Source organism: Hypanus sabinus, chromosome 6 (assembly GCF_030144855.1).
Source record: "Hypanus sabinus isolate sHypSab1 chromosome 6, sHypSab1.hap1, whole genome shotgun sequence".
NCBI lineage: Eukaryota > Metazoa > Chordata > Chondrichthyes > Myliobatiformes > Dasyatidae > Hypanus > Hypanus sabinus.
Genome location: NC_082711.1, coordinates 56099133 through 56118666, shown reverse-complemented (window position 1 = coordinate 56118666; position 19534 = coordinate 56099133). Strand labels below are relative to the sequence as shown.

Genomic DNA, 19534 nt, shown 5'->3' with positions numbered 1-19534 from the left:
AACATTTTAGAGAGGGAGTGAGAGCAGGCAGATGTCTTTGTACATACTGGTACCAATGACATAGAAATGAAAAGCAATGATGTTTCAAAGAGAGAATTTAGACAACTAGGTAGAAAGCTAAGAAGCAGGACCTCCAGGGTAGTATTCCTGATTGCACACACCACACACAACACTTGTGCGGCACACCAGAGAGGGTAGAAACAGGATGAACTGGCAGATAAATGTGTGGCTGAGAAGTTGGTGCAAGAGACAGGGCTTCAGGTTTGGATTATTGGGACCTCTTCTGGGGCAGGTATGACCTGTACAAATGGGACAGGTTGGACCTGAACCCGAGGGGGTTTAATATACTCACAGGCAGGTTTGTTAGAGTTATTGGGGAAGGTTTAAAGTAATTTGACAAGGGATGGGAAATGGAATGAAGAGACTCGGGATAGAACGGATGGTAAAAAAGCAATGCAGTCAGTCTGCATGCAAAACACCCTAAAGGCTAATTTGCAGATACAGTCTGTGGAGAGGAAGGCAAATGCAATGTTAGTATTCATTTCAAGAGGTCTAGAATACAAGAGTAGGTATGTGATACTAAGGTTTTATAAGGCACTGGTGGAGGCTGCACCTTGAGTATTGTGAACAGTCTTGGGCTCTTCACCAAGAAAAGATGTGTTGATATTGGAGAGGTTTCAGAGGAGGTTCACAAGGATGATTCCGGGAATGAAAGGGTTATCATACAAGGAATATTTGATAGCTCTGGGTTTGTACTCACTGGAATTTAGAAGGATGAGGGGGGATCTCATTGAAACCTTTTAAATGTTGAAAGGTCTAGACAGAGCAGATGTTGAAAGGTTTTTTCCCGTGGTGGGGGAGTCTAGGTCAAGAGGGCATGGCCTCAGGATAAAGGAGCATCCACTTAAAACAGAGATGCAGAGAAATTTCTTTAGCTAGATAGTGGTGAATTTGTGGAATTTGTTATCACTGTGGAGCCAGGTCATTGGGTATACTTAAGGCAGAATTTGATAGATCCTTTATTGGACACGGCATCAAAGGTTATGGGGAGTTGGGCTGTGGAACTTAAAAAAGGATCAGCCATAACTGAATGGAAAAGCAGACTCTATGGGCCAAATGGCCTAATTCTTCTCATATGTCTTACAGTCTTATTAACCAGTATTGGATCCAATTTACAAACTCACCATTGATCCCATGCAACCAGATTATATTGAGCTTGTCAAATGTATTACCCTAAATTCCAGTGTATAAGCCCAGAATTTGGTCCTAAAATTAGGGGGTCGGATTATACACAGGGTGCCAACTTTGGAAAAATTAATACATGGAAGACACGTCATATTTATTGAATGTTTTTGAGTCAAATTCATTCCACTGTTGTCGCATGAATTCTTGGAATGATTTGTTTAAACTCACATCTAGTGGCTGGAGCACGGAGATCAAACCACCGGGGATGACTGCAATGTCTGTATTTTCAGCTTTCAATGAACTTGTCTCACCTGACAAGTTCACTTTGAAGATGTCCCAGACAAGTAGCCCCTTTTCTTTCCCAAAACCTTCGGGACGTCGACGCCACACCTCTTTAATCCACTTCAAGCAACTGGCTTCGTCCATCCAGCAACATTCTTGAATGTAAACACCACCACCCCACGGGAATTTTCTGAGCAATCTTTGTTTTTTGTCTCAACACAAGATAACATCTATTCATAAATCAGGTGCACCAACTTTGCGTAGCTTTGAAATTTTCGCTGACCTCACGTTTTTTTCCGGCTCATTTCAACACTTGAACTCAAATCAATTCTCTGGTAACAATGTATCCCGACGATCGCTGGTGATTCACCCACTCTGAAACTTTTTCTTCCAGTTCTGGCCACTGGCATGTTTTCCCGCAGTTTGCACATTTCGTCTCTGGCATTTCCCTCAGCGTGTCCTCTGCCTTTCTCCACTCTCTCATTTGTTTCTCGTTTACACTAAACTTCTTAGCAGCAGCAGAATTATTCGGTCCTTTAGTAAAATCAACAACCTTCAGCTTGAAGCCAGCATAATATTGCATTTGTTTTAATCGTTTGTACATGGCGGTCGCAAACTCAATACTGAGTAAACATACTGATCCCGCCACCCCGTGTTATGTTTTAACGAGATTACGATGGGTGCTACATGGTTTCATGGGGGTTACAATTCTGAGGATTCTTTACCATTGGAGACCTAATCCAAAATTTCGCTCCCTGATTTATTTATTAAGAATTTGCTTATAATGCTCTACAATGTGCAGGCCTGTTTTCTTAGCAGGTTCTGGTTCACAAAACTTCCCGGTTCCAAATCCAGCAAAGCTGAGAATCGGCATGTGAGATCTTGTGATCTTTTCTGGTTAAATCAAAAACCTTCTCAAAAGGGGTCGGCTTATACAAAGGTAACATGAAAAAGTTACTTTTTTAACCTTGAAAATGGGGGGGGGGGGGGGGTCGGCTTATACTCCGGAATATACAGTAAGAAATTCAATGTAGACAACCACAGCACTAACTTCATTAAATATCTGACGCTTCCTTTGCATTTGTGAGACAAGACTTCTGCACAAAGCCATACTGACCACTCTTACTAAATGTGTGTGTGCGCGCGCGCCCTTAACTCCTGGTGGAGTCATTGGGGTGCCATCATGACAAGCTTTTTGCACCGATCATTTTAGTGATCATCTTGGGCATCTGAAATCTGGCGGAACCCCATCCCTCTCCAGGTTTTTTTTAATGAGGTCGAGTTGCTAGCTCGACACTCAATCCAGACACGGATGGAGAGTGTGCAAGGGAGCCGGCCGGATTCAAACTCGGGACCTCTCGCCCCGAAGTCCAGCGCTGATGCCACTACACCACCAGCCAGTATCTATTAAATCTATGCATTTCCAAATGCAAGTAAATTCAGTCCCTGATAATCTTTTCCAAAAAATTTCCTACCACTTAAGGCTCACAGGCCTTTACATTCCCGGCTTGTCTTTGCTGCCCTACTTAAACAAAGGAGAAACCCTAGCTATTTTCTTGGTTTCTGGCACATCACCAATTGCTAGAGTCAGAGTTCAGAAACAGGCCCTTCAGCCCAAATGATTCATACCAAAGAAAATCTCTGTCAAGACTGCAGCACTCTCCTCCCTTACTTTCCTCAGCTTCCTGGGATAGATCCTATCAACTTATCCACTGTAATGTCTTTCAAGACACCAAACCCGTCACGATAAGGATGGTGCAAGTGTGAAATGAGCTGCCAATGTAATGGTAGATTGGAGTTCAAATGTAGCTTTTAAGAGCAGTTTAGATAGGTACATGGATGAGAGAGGTATGAAAGGCTATGGTCATCGCGCAGATAAATGGGACGAGGCAAAAAAACAGACTGACACAAACTAGGGCCTGTTTCTGTACTGTAGTGCTCTATGAGTCTGTATACAACTCTCTAACCTTACTAATATTTATGCACCATCTCAGTGAATACCAATGCAGAGCATCCATTCTGGACATTAACTACTAACTTCAACTCCACATATAAACTCTCTCCTTTGTCACTGAGTGAACCTAACCTCCCACCAGCTCCCCACTGTTACTACAGTAAATAAATTTTCTTCATTCTAAGTTGTAGGAAACACAAATATAAAAAAAATTGCAAGACAGCCAACTACACATTTAGAATTATAGAGGTAAAATTGGATAGTATACAGATTTTCAGGCATGTACACCAAGAATTTTTTATTACACAACACAAAAAAAATGAACTTCATCCTGGACTTGCAGGAATTAACCCTAAACCATGCTGAAAATAGTGATTTATAAAGAAGTTAAAATAATGCAATGCAAAAATAATATAAGATTTTGTTTATGGAATAAAGGTAAAAAACATAATCAGTTCCACAGCACATTTTTGGAATTGGAAGAAGATAGATTTGTTAAGCAAACATAATTTGAGAAGAGCAAGGATGTGGTTGATAGCTGTAGCAAAATTGGACATTACATTACATTTAAGGAAAAGAACACCAAGAAAAAAAATCCTACAAATTATTCCAAATCAGATATCCAATTTATTTCTGAGCTTTGTAGAGATTTCAATGTTTCCCCATTTAGCCTCCATGATAAACATTTTCCAGTTGGCTTCCGGAGCAAAGCTGGCTGATACAAAAAACCGAAGTGAATTATTTAAAAAGAGCAATTCCCTTATTCAACTTGAAAAAAACGTACTGTTTTGTACACAAAACATTGAAAGCATGTTAAAGTTGTTCCCTAGCAAAGTGTTGAGATTAATTGCTCAAACAATGCAGCCTGATTTCAAGATGATTAACATTATGCTTTCCAAATTAAACACTGCTCTGTAGTTTTGCAAGAATCACTTTAAGCCCACCAGGAAATACCCGTGGTCTTAACTTATGGTCATGAGTCACAGTTTTAGATGTTCAACCTTCAAACTTCTGCATGACTCATAATCAGTTCAATGGCCAATACCAGATGTCTAATTGAAATCTGTACAGTAGGAAACCACATTGGCTACATATATCCAGCTTTGCACATTGCCTGCTCAATTTTCATTGAATCACCATAGAAAGCATGTTATCTGGATGCATCATGGCTTGTTAGGCAATTGTTTAAGTCTCTGACCACAAAAAAAAACTGCAGAATATTATGACATATCATGGAAACCAGAATTCATTCCATGGATTCCCATTCAAGCATCCAGCAAAATCCACCCACACCAGACATTCTTTCTTTCTTCTCCCTCTAGGCAGAAGACGCAAAAACACTCAGCTCAATAACAGCTTCTATTCCATTGTTGTAAGACTATTGAATGGTTCTCTAGTACAATAAGATGCACACTTGACCTCACAATCCACATCATTATGACCTCCTACTTCATTGCCTACTTGCCATTGCACCTTCTCTGTAACTAACTATTCTACATTCATATTGATTTACATGATAATGCCTTAGGATTTTGTTTATTTAATTATTAAGGAACAATTTATCTCAAGCACCAGAAGTTAGTATCCACCTTTTAACAGAAATGAAATTTACTAGAAGTTAGGGATAAAAATAAGCTACAAGTGAAAGAAAAAATAGGCAAAAATAACTTTTAAAGACTTATTTTTGGTTATAGTGTGCATTGGAAACAACATCTTCAATGTTCCTGTTAAGAGTTAGATCATAAATTAGTTTTCAATTGAAAATCTATCGATAATAGGGCTATAATTATACTCAAAATATAATGCGATGAGAATTACAAAGATGCTGACGAATTAGTATATAGGATGATTGAAATTTTGGCTGATGGTGCCACAACAAGCTCTTAGTCAATGTCAGCAAGACCAAAGAGCTGATCATTGACTTCAGAAGAGGAAACTGGAGGTCCATGAACCAGTCCTCATCAGGGGTTCAGAGCTAGAGAGGGTCAGCAACTTTAAATTCCTCAGTGTTATCATTTCACAGGACCTGTCCTAAGCCCAGCACAAAAAAGACATTACAAAGAAAGCACAACAATGCCGCTACTTTGACAATGTTCTATAAATGTGTAGTTCAGGACTAATGAAAGGTCTTAGTCAAAAACGTATTCACTGAGATGGTGCATAAATATTAGTAAGGTGAGAGAGTTGCATACAGACTCATAGAGCACTACAATACAGAAACAGGCCCTAGTCTGTGCTGGCCTGTTTTTCTGCCTCATCCCATTTATCTGCACCACGACCATAGCCTTTCATACCTCTCTCATACCTCTCATCCATGTACCTTTCCAAAAGTGAGGTAGTGCTCTCTTAGGAACTGGATGGCAGAGGGGAAAAAGCTGTTAATGCCTTGCTGAGTGTGTACCTTCAGGCTTCTGTACCTCCTACCTGATGGTAGCAATGAGAAAAGGGCATGCCCTGGGTGCTAGAGGTCCTTAATAATGGACACTGTCTTTCTGAGACACCGCCCCTTGAAGATGTCCTGGGACTTTGTAGGGTAGTACCCAAGATGGAGCCGACTAATTTTTTGCTGATTGTATAACCATGCAACAGAACATCCTGAATAGAATGTAACTTGCATGGGGTTGCTTAAGAAATAGTTAAAAACAAACAACAAACCAATTCTTGAAAGCTATTAACATTTACAGTTAGGAATATACTAGGTGACATTTAAGAAATTTAGAAATAGAACTTCCATAAAACACTAAAACACCCTAACCCTCTACCTGATCACCAGAATCAGGGCAGATACTTCAAGGTTTGTGTCAAATTTGACAAGTAGGCATTGAGCAACGGCTGATGTTTAGGACATTTTGAATGGATCTTCAGCAGCATAGATAGTCAAGGTGAAGATGAAGGGGCTCAGTCTGAAACGTCAAATATTTATGCACGTCCATAGATGCTGCCTGACCTGTTGAATTCCTCCAACGAATTGTGTGTATTGCTCTAGATTTCCAGCGTCTTCAGTACCTCTTGTGTCATAGATAGTCAAGGGTTAAGTTTCCCTTGCATATCCTGTTTGAAAGTGTGCTATACGTTAAATTGGTCAAGGCTGCAAGAGATAAGTGGCAATGATCTCATGGTGATATCTATCTGCTTGGTTCTCCATTACAGGCAAAGATCTCAGAAGCAGTACTCAATTGAAAGGGAAGAGACAGTCCCACAACCCTGGGTCTAAGCAAAATAAACTTTAGGGAAATAAGAAGTTATGGGTTCACTCTATGGACGTATTCCCATGAAAATAATGAACCTCCCAAGGTTCTCTCACCTCTCACCATAGAGGTCATAGTACAGGTAAAAAATCTTGGTATTCCTGGCTGCTTGCCATAGTCATAAATCAAATCACAACTCTAAACTATTGCAAACAGTCTAACTGAAGAAAAATTGTCAGGGCAATGGTGACTGATATTTTCCAACAGCACTATCTAATTTCTATATTTCAAGATTTTTAAAACAGGAACTAACACATCGAGCATAGCTCTCTTGCACCAGAATACTGCCTATTGCATTTCTGCACCAGTTAATAAAAATTGGCAATCCAGTACATGAGTGAAGAAACACTGCAATGCTGGAGGAGCCAGCCTTTAAACGAGCCATAAAACAAAGAAACTACCCATTGCAGTAAATCCTAAAACTCTCAAACCATGGGATGAAAACCTCTCAAAACTTTCTCCCCCAACCACTATCAACAAATCAAAAGCATTTGCTTTTTTGTGGGATTTCCAGATATAGAATAGTAACAATATTCAATTCCCAAATCCCATTTAACTGAAAGAATAATTTAGAGCATTAACACAAAATAGTGTAATATTAAAACAAATATTTTTTTCTGTACAGCCTACATCTAATTTTAATACTACAAAGGATCAACACTGTTTTAAAAATAAAATTGGTGGTAAATTCTACTAATAGTAGTTGTAGCAGGACCTGGAAATGAAAGCACTTTAAGTTTTGGGATTATAAATAATCACCAGTGTACAAACTGCTAATGTGCTCACCTCTATTTTTCATATATACAGTATACATACTCATTTTCAACATTTATTGCCTATCCTAAGTTGTCCTTTTGCAGGTGATGGTGAGCCACCTTCTTAACCTTGTGTAATTCTTCTGTTGAAGATACGCCAACAGGATGGAGAGCAAATAGAGTTGGAATGTTCCCACTACTCTTAGGCTTCTTCAGAGAAGACATGACTAGTTTGGGAGGTACTGTACTGCTGGAATAGCGTGATTGAGTAACCGCAAGACAATTGACAAATGGTCAGTCATACTGCAGCTTCTATGCACTGGTGGTAGACTGAGTGAATGTCTAGGTTTACTGATGAGGTGTAAATCAAGTAGACAGCTTGTGCAGGATAACATCAAACTTCTTGAGAACTGTTGGCACTGCATTCATCATACTGTTGCCTTCATACTGCTGGATAACGGAACATCTTTGGGGAAGGGGTGGGAGTCTTGGGAATGGAAGGACAAAAGGTGTGTTGCTTGCTGCAGTACACTCTTATTTGCCCTGCAGTGATGTGGCTCAGACTAGTTAAGTTTCTACTCAATACCAACTCAGCAAGAATATTTCCATTGAATGTCAGAGGTCAAGCAATCTCACGATGAAGGTGGTCATTGCCTAATGCTTTAATGGTGTGAATGTTACATGCCATTTATCAGCCCCTGCCTGAACACTGTTTGGGTTTTACTGCATCCGAACATGAACTAATAAGGAATACATGCAAAAGGCTGGAGGAACTCAGCAGGCCAGGCAACATCTATGGAAAAAAGTACAGTCAACATTTTGGAACGAGACCCTTCAGCATGTAACATCTACTGTACTTTTTTTCGTGGATGCTGCCTGGCCTGCTGAGTTCCTCCAGCAACTTTTGTGTGTTGCTCGGACTCCCAGCACCTGCAGATTCTCTCATTTATGGACTACTAAGGAATCACAAAGGGAATTCGACATTGAGAAATCATGACTCTACTTCTCTATTTCTGACCTCATGATGAAAGGAGCATCAACCATGAAGCAGCTGAATATAGCTGGGTCTAGGATGTTACCCAGAGGAACTACTGCGTGATGTCTTGGGATTTTGGTGATTGATTTCCAAAAATCATTACTACCTTCTTTTCTGAGCGTAACCTAGAGTGTTTTCCATTTGATCCTCATTGACTCCAGTTTTCAGAAGCATCTTGATGCAATGCTTGGTCAAAAGCAGCCTTGTTGCCAAGGAAAGTCTTTCTCACCTCCTCTCTGGAACTCAAGACTTTCAGTCTATGGTTGGACCAAAGCTGGGCCATTCCAACACTGCAGATGGGTATGGTCTTCCTAGGTATTTAATTGTCCAATACCAGTCAGAAATAAATGTAGTCGGTGTGCAGGACTTCAATATGATCTATTGTTATGACGCTGGATGGCTTTATTGCATTCCATTTTTGCTACAAAGAGCACATATGTAGTCTTGCGCTGCATCTTACTCTGCTGGTTTATTGTTATTTTTTAGGATACCTTATCTTGGCCTTCTCATTGAACTAAGATTGATCTCTGGCTTGCTAATAACAATAGAGTGATGGATATGCCAAGCTAGATTTACATATTGGTGCAGAGTTCATTTCACTGCTGCTATTGATGGTCTGTGGCAGTTTATGGTTCCCGTATCCATTGTGAGTCAATACCTTTTAGCATAATTGTTATGCAATACAACACAATGAAGAATGCATTCAGTATAAAGGTCAATTTTATCTCCAAAAGGCTGTGATAATTTTTACCAATGATCTATCACAGGCCAGTTGGTGAAGGTGAGGTCAAGTAGGTTCATTGCTCACGTTGGCTACCTGCCACAGACTTCATCTGGCAGCTACAGAACCCAGCAGCATAAACTGCAGTGATGCTACTACAGCATTCTTGGTTATATACATTTAAGACCCTCATCCAAAGTATTTCCTATGCCTTTGTTGCTTTCAGAGTTTGTTCCAGATGTTGTTCAACATGGGGAAGTGCTGTTTGATTGCTCAGAGCAGGATGATCAGATTGTACTCAGTAGGAACTTTTGGACGAAAATGTATGATCTAATCCCATGAGACTTAATTGGATCTAGAGTTAAGAACTCCAAATGCTACTTTCTCCCACAACCTCTGATGGTTCAGTCCTACCCGTGGAGCAATAGATACCCACGGATTGTGATAGGGGATCTAATACGTTTTCTGCAAGATGTAATTATGTGAATACAAGATTGGGCCATTCTGTCAATTAAGACATTTGTCCTTGGATTTTTGTGAACACTCTTCACTTTCGTTCTCACTCAACAAATACTTGTGGTTAAATGAAACGACTGAGTAAAATTATTCCAACTGACCAAGAACAGGTGATATGTTACAGTTTTACTTTCTATAACTCGAGATGCACCGGTATTTAAAATACTGAGGAAGAAGTGTGCGTACATCAACTTTCCCCGTGAAACGAGTTCTGTTCTCCGTGCTCTCCTCCAGTCGATTTCACTATTTTACCTTTCAGTGCATAGTGCATGCCGCCAATACCGCTGTACAACTCCAATACCTTCATCAGATCTCTCGGCGTGTCAGGCTCCATCATAGCAACAGGCCCATCTCCAAGCAAAACCCCGCAGCCTCTATCTTCCCCCGCTGCACACACGCCTTGACAATGGTTCCTACAGGAGTTCAGAGGATCTGAACCGCGCTGAACAAGGAGCGGGATTGTAAATGCAGTTAAAGTAATCTCGTATAACGTTTCATCTGCAACAAAATAATACAGGACTGGACTCTTCAAGTAGCTGTGAGGACAAGGGTTTGAATCTTTAAATAGAGTTAATCAATTTTTCAGATCAGATTCAGATTTATTTTCATTACACGTACATCGAAAACATGCAGTGAAATGCGTCGTTTGCTTTAACATTTACTAATGAACTTACACGTATTTCATATTTTGTTTATGTTGCGATAAGCAAGCCGCATTTATATTTTATATGTTTAAACTAATCAAAATCTTTTCTAAATTTAAGGAGGTACGTTCAGCTCTGTATTGCAGAGGACAATTCTTCCAAATAGTCGGCTTTCATTAATTAATAAAATATCCCTCGATCCATGTCTGAAGAAACGTTAAAATCTTCATTAAAAAGAGCAAGAGTTCAAGATGTGTAGAGTTGGTGTATAGCAATTGGAATTATAAAATTGTTGCAGTCTAAAAAGAGGCCATTCAACCCACCATTTTATGCTGGTTTAATATGTGTTATGGTCTTAGTGATGTTGGAGCCAAGGATAGATACACCATTCTCATACTGAAAGACAGATCTTAACAGTTGCTTTGTCTGACCTTGAGATTACCACATTAGGAGCATAAAATGCAGTAGACAAGGTTAAAGGAGGAGCACCTAGACTTTTGCCTCACTGAGAAGGCCTGGACAGAATGCTGGATGGCAGTGAGAAAGCAGGTACAAGAATAAAGGTTACAGTTCTTGTGGTTTCAGGGGAAAGAGACAGCAGTCATGGAGGGGGTAAGTGAGCAGGGATGAGTGGGCCAGGGAGTGATCCCTGAAGAAGGAGAGGGAAAGATGTAGCTTGTTGTGGAACTCTCGTACTGATAGTGGAAATAATGAAGGATGATATACTGGATGTGGAGTTTACTAGGTTAAAGATGAAGACTAGAAAAGCATCTCAGCAAACACGAGGAAGTCTGCAGATGCTGAAAATTCAAACAACACACACAAAATGCTGGTGGAACACAGCAGGCCAGGCAGCAACTATAAGGAGAAGCACTGTTGACATTTCGGGCCGAGACCCTTCGTCAGGACTAACTGAAAGGAAAGATAGTAAGAGGGACTGTCCTCTTAGTGACAGTGCTTCTCCTTATAGATGCTGCCTGGCCTGCTGTGTTCCACCAGCATTTTGTATGGGTTGTTTCAGTTTTGTATGATCGGGATGGTGGTGGTTATCGTGAGCAGAAATAACAAAAATCCATGAAATAAAGGATATGTGAGAGAGGGCTCTATCAAACACAGTAGAACAGAAGTCATGTTCGTGAAAGACATCCTGGAAGGGAGAGTCTCATCTTGAGAGCAGATGAAGAAAACAGCAAAAAGGAATTGCACCCTTCTAAGAGGGAGGGTGGGAAGTTGTGTGGTATAGGTAGCTATGGGAGTCAGCAGGGCTATAGTAAATATCAGTAGATATTTTGTCTCCTGAAATGGATATCCAAAAAAGAAGTGTCAGAAATAGTATGTGAATTTCAGAGCGGGGTGAAAGTTTATCTATTTATTTAGTTTTATTTAATTAAAGATACAGCAAAGAGCAGGTCCTTCCAGCCCAACAAGCCACACCCACACCACCCAGCAACCTACCTATTTAACCCTAGCCGAATCACAGGACAATTTACAAATACCATTTAACCCACTTACTGGTACATCTTTTGAATGTGGGAAGAAACCAGAGCACCTGGAGGAAACCCATGTGCTCACACAAAGGACGTACTATCTTCTTAGAGACAACTTTGGAAAAAACTCTGACTGGAGACCGGGAGGCTTCCAGCTAAGCCAGGGCCAACCTGAGGAGGGGAATTTCTCAGGCTAAACACATATACAAACAGAGAATCAAAGAGCATTTCAACTCCTCGGACTCCCGGCACATGTGGCATGGCATACAGGTCAATATACACTTCAAATCACCTAGTACTGTGCCCCCTTCCAGCTCTGCTTCCCTCTCTGATGAGCTCAATTACTTCTATGCTCGCTTTGACTGAGAGAACAAGGAGGTCACCCTCAAAGCAGATTTCCCACCTGGTGAATTGCCTCTCTCACTTTCCACCTCCGATGTTTGTGCCACCCCGAGCAGGGTGAATGTACGGAAGGCAGCTGGTTCAGATGGAATACCTGGCCGTGTGCTCAGAGTCTGTGCGCAGGGCAGTTGGCCGGGGTCTTCACGGACATTTTCAATCTGTCCCTAGCCCAGGCAGTTGTCCCCACAAGCTTCAAGATCGCTATCATCGCGCCAGTGCCAAAGCATTCCATTCCCACAGGCCTGAATGACTTCTGCCCAGTTGCACTCACCCCCATTATTGCAAAGTGCTTTCAGAGTCTGGTTCTATCACATCTGAAATCCTGTCTGCCCAGTACCCTGGACCCCCATCAATTTGCCTATCGCATCAACAGGTCAACAGAGGATGCCATCTCCATGGCACTTCACTCTGCCCTGACCCACCTGGACAGCCCAAACTCTTAATGTCAGAATGTTGTTCATTGACTTTAGTTTGGCATTCAGAACTGTGACCCCCTCCAAGCTGATCGCCAAACTTCACCAGTTTGGTATCAGCTCATCCCTCTGCAATTGGACCTTGGACTTTCTGACTAACAGACCCCAATCTGTTAAGTTAGACAACCTCTCCTCCTCCACTCTCACCCTGAACACCAGCATGCCTCAAGTCTGTGTGCTGAGCCCTCTTCTGTACTCCCTTTTCACCTATGACTGAATTCCTGTACATAGTTCTAACTCCATAATCAAGTTTGCAGACGGCACCATGGTGGTTGGCCTGATCAGAGGGGATGACGAGATGGCCCTACAGGGACAAGGTCCAGCACCTGCCGCATGGTGTGCCGACAACAACCTGGCCCTTAACACCTAGAAGACCAAGGAGATCATTGTGGACTTCAGGTATGCTAGGAGCCACACTCATGTCCCCATCTACTTTAACGGAGCTGCAGTGGAGTATGTATCAAGCTTCAAATTCCTTGGTGTCCACAGTCCTCACCTGGTCCCTGAACTCCTCCATCCTAATCAAAAAGGCACAACAGTGCCTTTATTTCCTGCAGAGCATCAAAAAAGCTCATCTCTGTCCCAAGATACTGACAGACATTTACCACTGTACCATTGAGAGCATACTCACCAACTGCATCTCAGTGTGGTATGGCAATTGTCCCTTATCGGAGCGCAAAGCACTCCAGTGTGTGGTGAAAACTGCCCAGTGGATTATCAGCACCCAATTGCCCACCACTGAGAACATCTACCATAAGCGCTGCCTGGGCAAGGAGAAATGCATTATCAAGGATGCATCTCACCCTAACAATGGATTTTTTTACTCTCCTCCCATCTGGTAGGTGCTACAGGAGCCTCCACTTCCGCACCAGCAGGCACAGGAAGAGCTTCTTCCAAGGCTGTGACCCTGCTGAACCTCACATGACAGAACTAAGCAGTATTGCATCCATATTGTACTGTCTCAGTACTTTTATATTTGTGTGCTGTAGCACTTACATTTTATTAGCAGTTATTTTGTAAATAACACTATGCATTTCTGGTTAGATGCTAACTGCATTTCGTTGGCTTTGTATCTGTACTCGGCACAATAACAATAAAGTTGAATCTAATCTAATCTAATCTAAACTCTGATGCCCCAAGCTGTAATAATGACACACTAACCACATGCTACCATGGTACTGAAGGTGAAAACTTTGATGAATTGTGCACTGATGCAGAAGCAGTTATCAATGTAACAGTGAAATACTGGTGAGTGCTACTATAGAATATTTGGAGTAAAGGTTGTTCCATATAGCAATTGCAAAGGTGGGCACAGTAAGGACTCATGTGAATACCCATAGTTACGCCTGTGATTTATAGGAACCATAGAACATTACAGCACAGTACAGGCCCTTCAGCCTTCCATGTTGTGCTGACCCATATAATCCTTAAAAAAAAGTACCAAACCCACACTACCCCATAACCCTCTATTTTCCCTTCACTCCCTTCACAAACCCATGTTGACTATCCATGAGTAGACTGTACTTCTCCAAATGCTCATAGATCCTATCCTTAAGAATCCTTTCCAGTAGTTTGCAGACTACCAACGTAAAACTCACCGGTCTATGGTTCCCAGGTTTCTCCCTATTATGTTTTCTAAACAAGGGAACTACATTTGCCATTCTCCAGTCCTCCAGCACTTCCCCTGTAGCCAAAGAGGATTCAAATATCATAGCACTGCTTCTTCTTCAGTAATCTCCACATTGTCCAGCACACAGGCCTGTTCTATTTCGACCTCACCCTGATCAAGATCCTTTTCACTTGTGAATACTGAAGCAAAGTATTCATTTAGGATTTCCCGAACCTCCTCCGCCTCCGGGCACATGTTGCCCTCTTTATCCTTTAGCGGTCCCACCTTCATTCTCATCATCCTCCTGTTCTTCACATATGCATAGAACGCCTTGGGGTTCTCCTTAATCCTACATGCCAAGGCCTTCTCATGCCCCCTTTGAGTTCTCCTAAGTCTTTTCTATAGCTCCTTCCTAGCTACCCTATATTTCTCATGAGCCCCTCCTACTTCCTGCTTCTTATATCTAACATATGCTTCCTTTTTCCTCTTGACGAGTTGCTTCACATGTTTCATCAGCTACGGTTCCCTTTTCCTACCACTTTTTCCTTGCCTCAGTGGGACAAACCTATCCTGAACCCAGGTCAAATGGTCCCTAAACTTCTCCCACATTACTTCTTTGTTTTCCCCTTTGAACATCTGTTTCCAATTTACTCTCGCTAGTTCCTGCCTCATCCCTTCAAAGTTAGCCCTTCCCCAGTTAAGCACTTTACCATTTTGTCTGATTTTATCACTTTCCATAGCTATGCTGAAGCTAAGGGAGTTGTGGTTACTGGGAAGTGAGAGGAGTCAAAAGAAAAATTGTACAGGCTAAGAACAAGTTCAGCAAGGTGGATAAGAGTGTTGGTAGAGGGGGACTGGTTAGATCTTTGTTGCAGCCAGCAGCAGAAGGTTTTAAAAACTTTTAAAATCTTCCTAATGGGGCTGAGGAGTGTATAAAGTCTGATTGTCCATACTGAAGGTGAGATAATGGGTGCCAGGGAATTCAAAGTTGTTCAAATGAAGGTGAAGGGAATGCGAGGTGTCTTGGATGTAGCTGAGAAACACATAAATATAGAAAATCTACAGCACAATACAGGCCCTTCAGCCCACAAAGTGGTGCCGAACATGTCCCTACCCTAGAAATTACTAGGCTTACCTATAGCCCTCTATTTTTCTAAGATCCGTGTACCTAACTAAAAGTCTCTTAAAAGACCCTATTGTATCTGCCTCCACCACCGTTACTGGCAGCCCATTCCATGCACTCACCACTCTCTGAGTAAAAAAGTTACCCCTGATATCTCCTCTGTACCTACTGTCCAGCACCTTAAACCTGTGTCCTCTTGTGGCAAACATTTCAGCCCTGGGAAAAAGCCTCTGACAATCAATGCTTCTCATCATCATAGGAGCGTCATAGGAAGTCATTCCTGCCTGTGGCCATCAAACTTTACAACTCCTCCCTCGGAGTGTCAGACACCCTGTGCCAATATGCTGGTCCTGAACTTATTTCCACTTGGAATAATTTATTTATTATTATTTAATTATTTATGGTTTTATATTGCTATATTTCTACACTATTCTTGGTTGGTGCGACTGTAACAAAACCCAATTTTCCTTGGGATCAATAAAGTATATCTGTCTGTGTGTATCTTACACACCTCTAACAGGTCATCTCTCATTCTCCGTCGCTCCAAGGAGAAAAGGCCAAGTTCACTCAACCTACTCTCATAAGGCATGCTCTCCAATCCAGTCAACATCCTTGTAAATCTCCTCTGCACCCTTTCTATGGCTTCCACATCCTTCCTGTAGTGAGGCGACCAGAACTGAGCAAGGTACTACAAGTGGGGTCTGACCAGGGTCCTATATGGCTGCAACATTACCTCCCGGCTCCTAAATTCAATTCCACGATTGATGAAGGCCAATGCACTGTATGCCTTCTTAACCATTGAGTTAACTGCATAGCAGTTTTGAATGTCTCATGGACTCAAACCCCAAGATCCCTCTGAACTTCCACACTGCCAAGAGTCTTACCATTAATACTATATTTTTTCATCATATTTGACCTACCAAAATGGACCACCTCACACTTATCTGGGTTGAACTCCATCTGCCACTACTCATCCCAGTTTTACATCCTATCAATGTCCTGCTGTAGCATCTGATAGCCCTCCTGACTATCCACAACACCTCCAACCTTTGTGTCATCAGCAAACTTACTAACCCATCCCTCAACTTCCTCATCCAGGTCATTTATAAAAATCACGAAGAGTAAGGGTCCCAGAACAGATCCCTGAGGCGCACCACTGGTCATCGACCTCTATGCAGAATCTGACCCATCTACAACCACTCTTTGCCTTCTGTGGGCAAGCCAGTTCTGGATCCACAAAGCAATGTTCCCTTGGATCCCATGCCTCTTTACTTTCTCAATAAGCCTTGCATATGGTACCTTATCAAATGCCTTGCTGAAATCCATATACACTACATCTACTGCTCTTCCTTCATCAATGTGTTTAGTCTCGTAAGGCATGTCCTGTCTTGCTGACTACTAATCAAATTATACCTCTCCAAATTTTCATAAATCCTGCTTTTCAGGATGTTCTCCATCAACTTACCAACCACAGAGGTAAGACTCGCTGGTCTACAATTTCTTGGGCTATCTTTACTCCCTTTCTTGAATAAAGGAACAACATTCACAACCCTCCAATCCTTTGGAACCTCTCCCGTCCCCACTGATGATGCAACGAGCTTCGCCAGAGGCTCAGCAATCTCCTCCCTCCCCTCCCACAGTAGCCTGGGGAACATCTCATCCGGTCCCGGTGACTTATCTAACTTGATGCTTTCCAAAAGCTAGCACATCCTCTTTCTTAATATCTACATGCTCAAGCTTTTCAGTCTTCTGAAAGTGACTGACCAAGGGGAGGGGTTCACAAGGATGATTTTGGGAATGAAAAGGTTATCATATGAGCAATGTTTGATGGCTTTGTGTCTGTTCTCATTGGAATTGAGAAGGATGGGGCTAGGGATCTCAGTGAAACTGTCATGATCCCAATTGTTAATCCCCTATCTTGCCCCTAATCTCCTTTGATTATGCCTTGATTCCAATCGTTAATTTCCCACTTGCTGTGGGAAATTAACAATTTCAGTTAATGCAACGGGAGTCCTACATTTTCTGAGATGCAATTTTCATCATTGTTCAACTTCTGTCAAAGAGAAGTTGTACCTCAACCTTGTTAAGCCACATCTGGAATATGCAGCTGCTGCATAGGACCCATACACAAACAAAAACACTACTTCCACCGAGCGAGTCCAAAGACAGGCATCCCGATTTGTCAAGAACACCTATGAGAGAGAAGTGTGTGTTACCCAACTTCTGTGTTCATTAAAGTGGAACTCTCTCCAAGATAGATGTGAAGCACACTGTCTGACCTGTTTTCACAAAATGTTAAATAGTCAGTTTGACATAGACTACCAATCCTACACCAAACCCAAACCTATTAGGAGCACTCATTTCAATTTGAAGCACTAACTACCAAGTCAGATGTGTACAGCAATTCATTCTTCCTCCTGCACAATTAAAGCATGGAATAATCTTCAACCTACCATAGTCACACAATCAAATCCAATTAAATTTAGACAGCTCTTCTTCTTCAAAAAAATCTCCTTAAGTCCACCTTCCACCACCTCCAGTTTAAATTATATGCAGAATATTTCGGAGGGTCAAGAACCAAGAACTGCTAATTCGCTTGATGACGGCACACCTGGTCTCCATCAAAAACTGCACTATAAGAACCCTGGCGTCACAACCACTGATTGCCAGTTTATTGGTCTATTCCCATGTGATAACTTTGTTTCCCAATTGCTTAGAACTATTAGTTCTAAGTTCAGCTCCAGTTTCTAGATATTCCATGAAAACCCTATCTCCATGTCAAGACTCCTTATCAGAGGTCCACGTCAAGATTCCTCCTGTTTGCTGTTCAACGTTCACATCTGTGCCAACATCCCCAACTCAATCGCCATGCCTGTGTCCTGCACTTGGGTTCTCCTCAGTCGCTCATTGCAACAGAAACCTTCAGAATGTTGAAAGGCCTAGACAAAGTAGATATGGAAAGGATTTTTCCCGTGGTGGGAGAGTCTAGGACAAAAGAGCACAGACTCAGCATAGAAGGGCATCCATTTAAAACAGATGTGGAGAAATTTCTTTAGCCAGAGGGTGGTGAATTTGTGGAATTTTTTATGACAGGCAGCTGTGGAGGCCAGGTCATTGGGTGTATTTAAGGCAGAGCTTGATAGGTTCTTGATTGGACATGGCATCAAAGGTTATGGAAAGAAGGCCAGGGAGTGGGCTGCAGAGAGAAAAAAAGGATTAGCCATGATTGAAGGGCAGAAAAAACTCGATGGGCCAAATTGCCTAATTCTCCTCCTATATCTTATGGGCTAAATGAGGTGCAAGTATGAGGAGATTTCACCGGGGAAAGACTCGGCAGTAACATTGAAACAATCAAGACAGCCTAGTTTCTGTATTTTGGGTAAGACATAGAAGTGAGAAGAGTGGAATTGGTGCTCTGTCATGTTCAAAAGTTCTGCAGCCAACTTAGATGAACAGGTCACCATCATTGTAGACTTTATCAGCAAGTGTGTAGAGGACTGTAACCGCCCTCAGTACAAATCCACCTCCAAACTCCTAGACCTAGGATTCAACAACTGCCTTTGCAATTGAACCCTTAAATTTCTGAGCAACAGATTACAATCAGAAAGGATAGGCAGCACCACCTCCATTATGATTATCCTCAACAGTGATAACCACAAGGCTGTGTCCCTACTTTTCTCACTATACACTCACACATTGTGGTGAATACTGCCCTAACTCCATTTACAATTTTGCACATGACACCACTGTACCGGGCTGAATCTCAAATAATGATGAGTTGGAGTACAGGAAGAAGATTGAGAGCCTAGCAGCATGATGTCATGACAACAACCTCTCCCTTCAGGTCAGCCAAAGAAATGATCATTGACTTCAGGAAAGGGGACAACGCATACATTCCTGTTTACACGCTCCTGCTGAGGTCGACATGGTTGAGAGCTTCAGATTCCTGGGAGTGAATATCACCATTAGCCTGTCCAACCACGTAGGTGCCATTTCCAAGAAAGTGCACCAGCACTTCTACTTCTTCAGAAGACTAAAAAAAATAGGCATGTCCCATTTTACCTTCAACAACTTTTATATAGGAAGCATGCTACCCAGA

The 19534-nt window shown here is 41.9% G+C and overlaps 1 protein-coding gene across 4 annotated transcripts in view; it reads right to left on the bottom strand.

Moving 5' to 3' along the window:
- Positions 1 to 10194, bottom strand: part of trdmt1 (tRNA aspartic acid methyltransferase 1) — a 111033-nt gene extending 100839 nt beyond the window's left edge. The window contains exon 1 of one of the 4 annotated variants that reach the window (XM_059972183.1): positions 9950 to 10194. In XM_059972183.1, coding sequence (XP_059828166.1) covers positions 9950 to 10034 — 85 coding nt within the window. In that variant the 5' untranslated portion in view covers positions 10035 to 10194. The remainder of the gene's footprint in view (positions 1 to 9949) is intronic. The other 3 variants (XM_059972181.1, XM_059972184.1, XM_059972182.1) reach the window with 3 other exon arrangements.
- Between the last annotated feature and the right edge of the window lie 9340 nt (positions 10195 to 19534).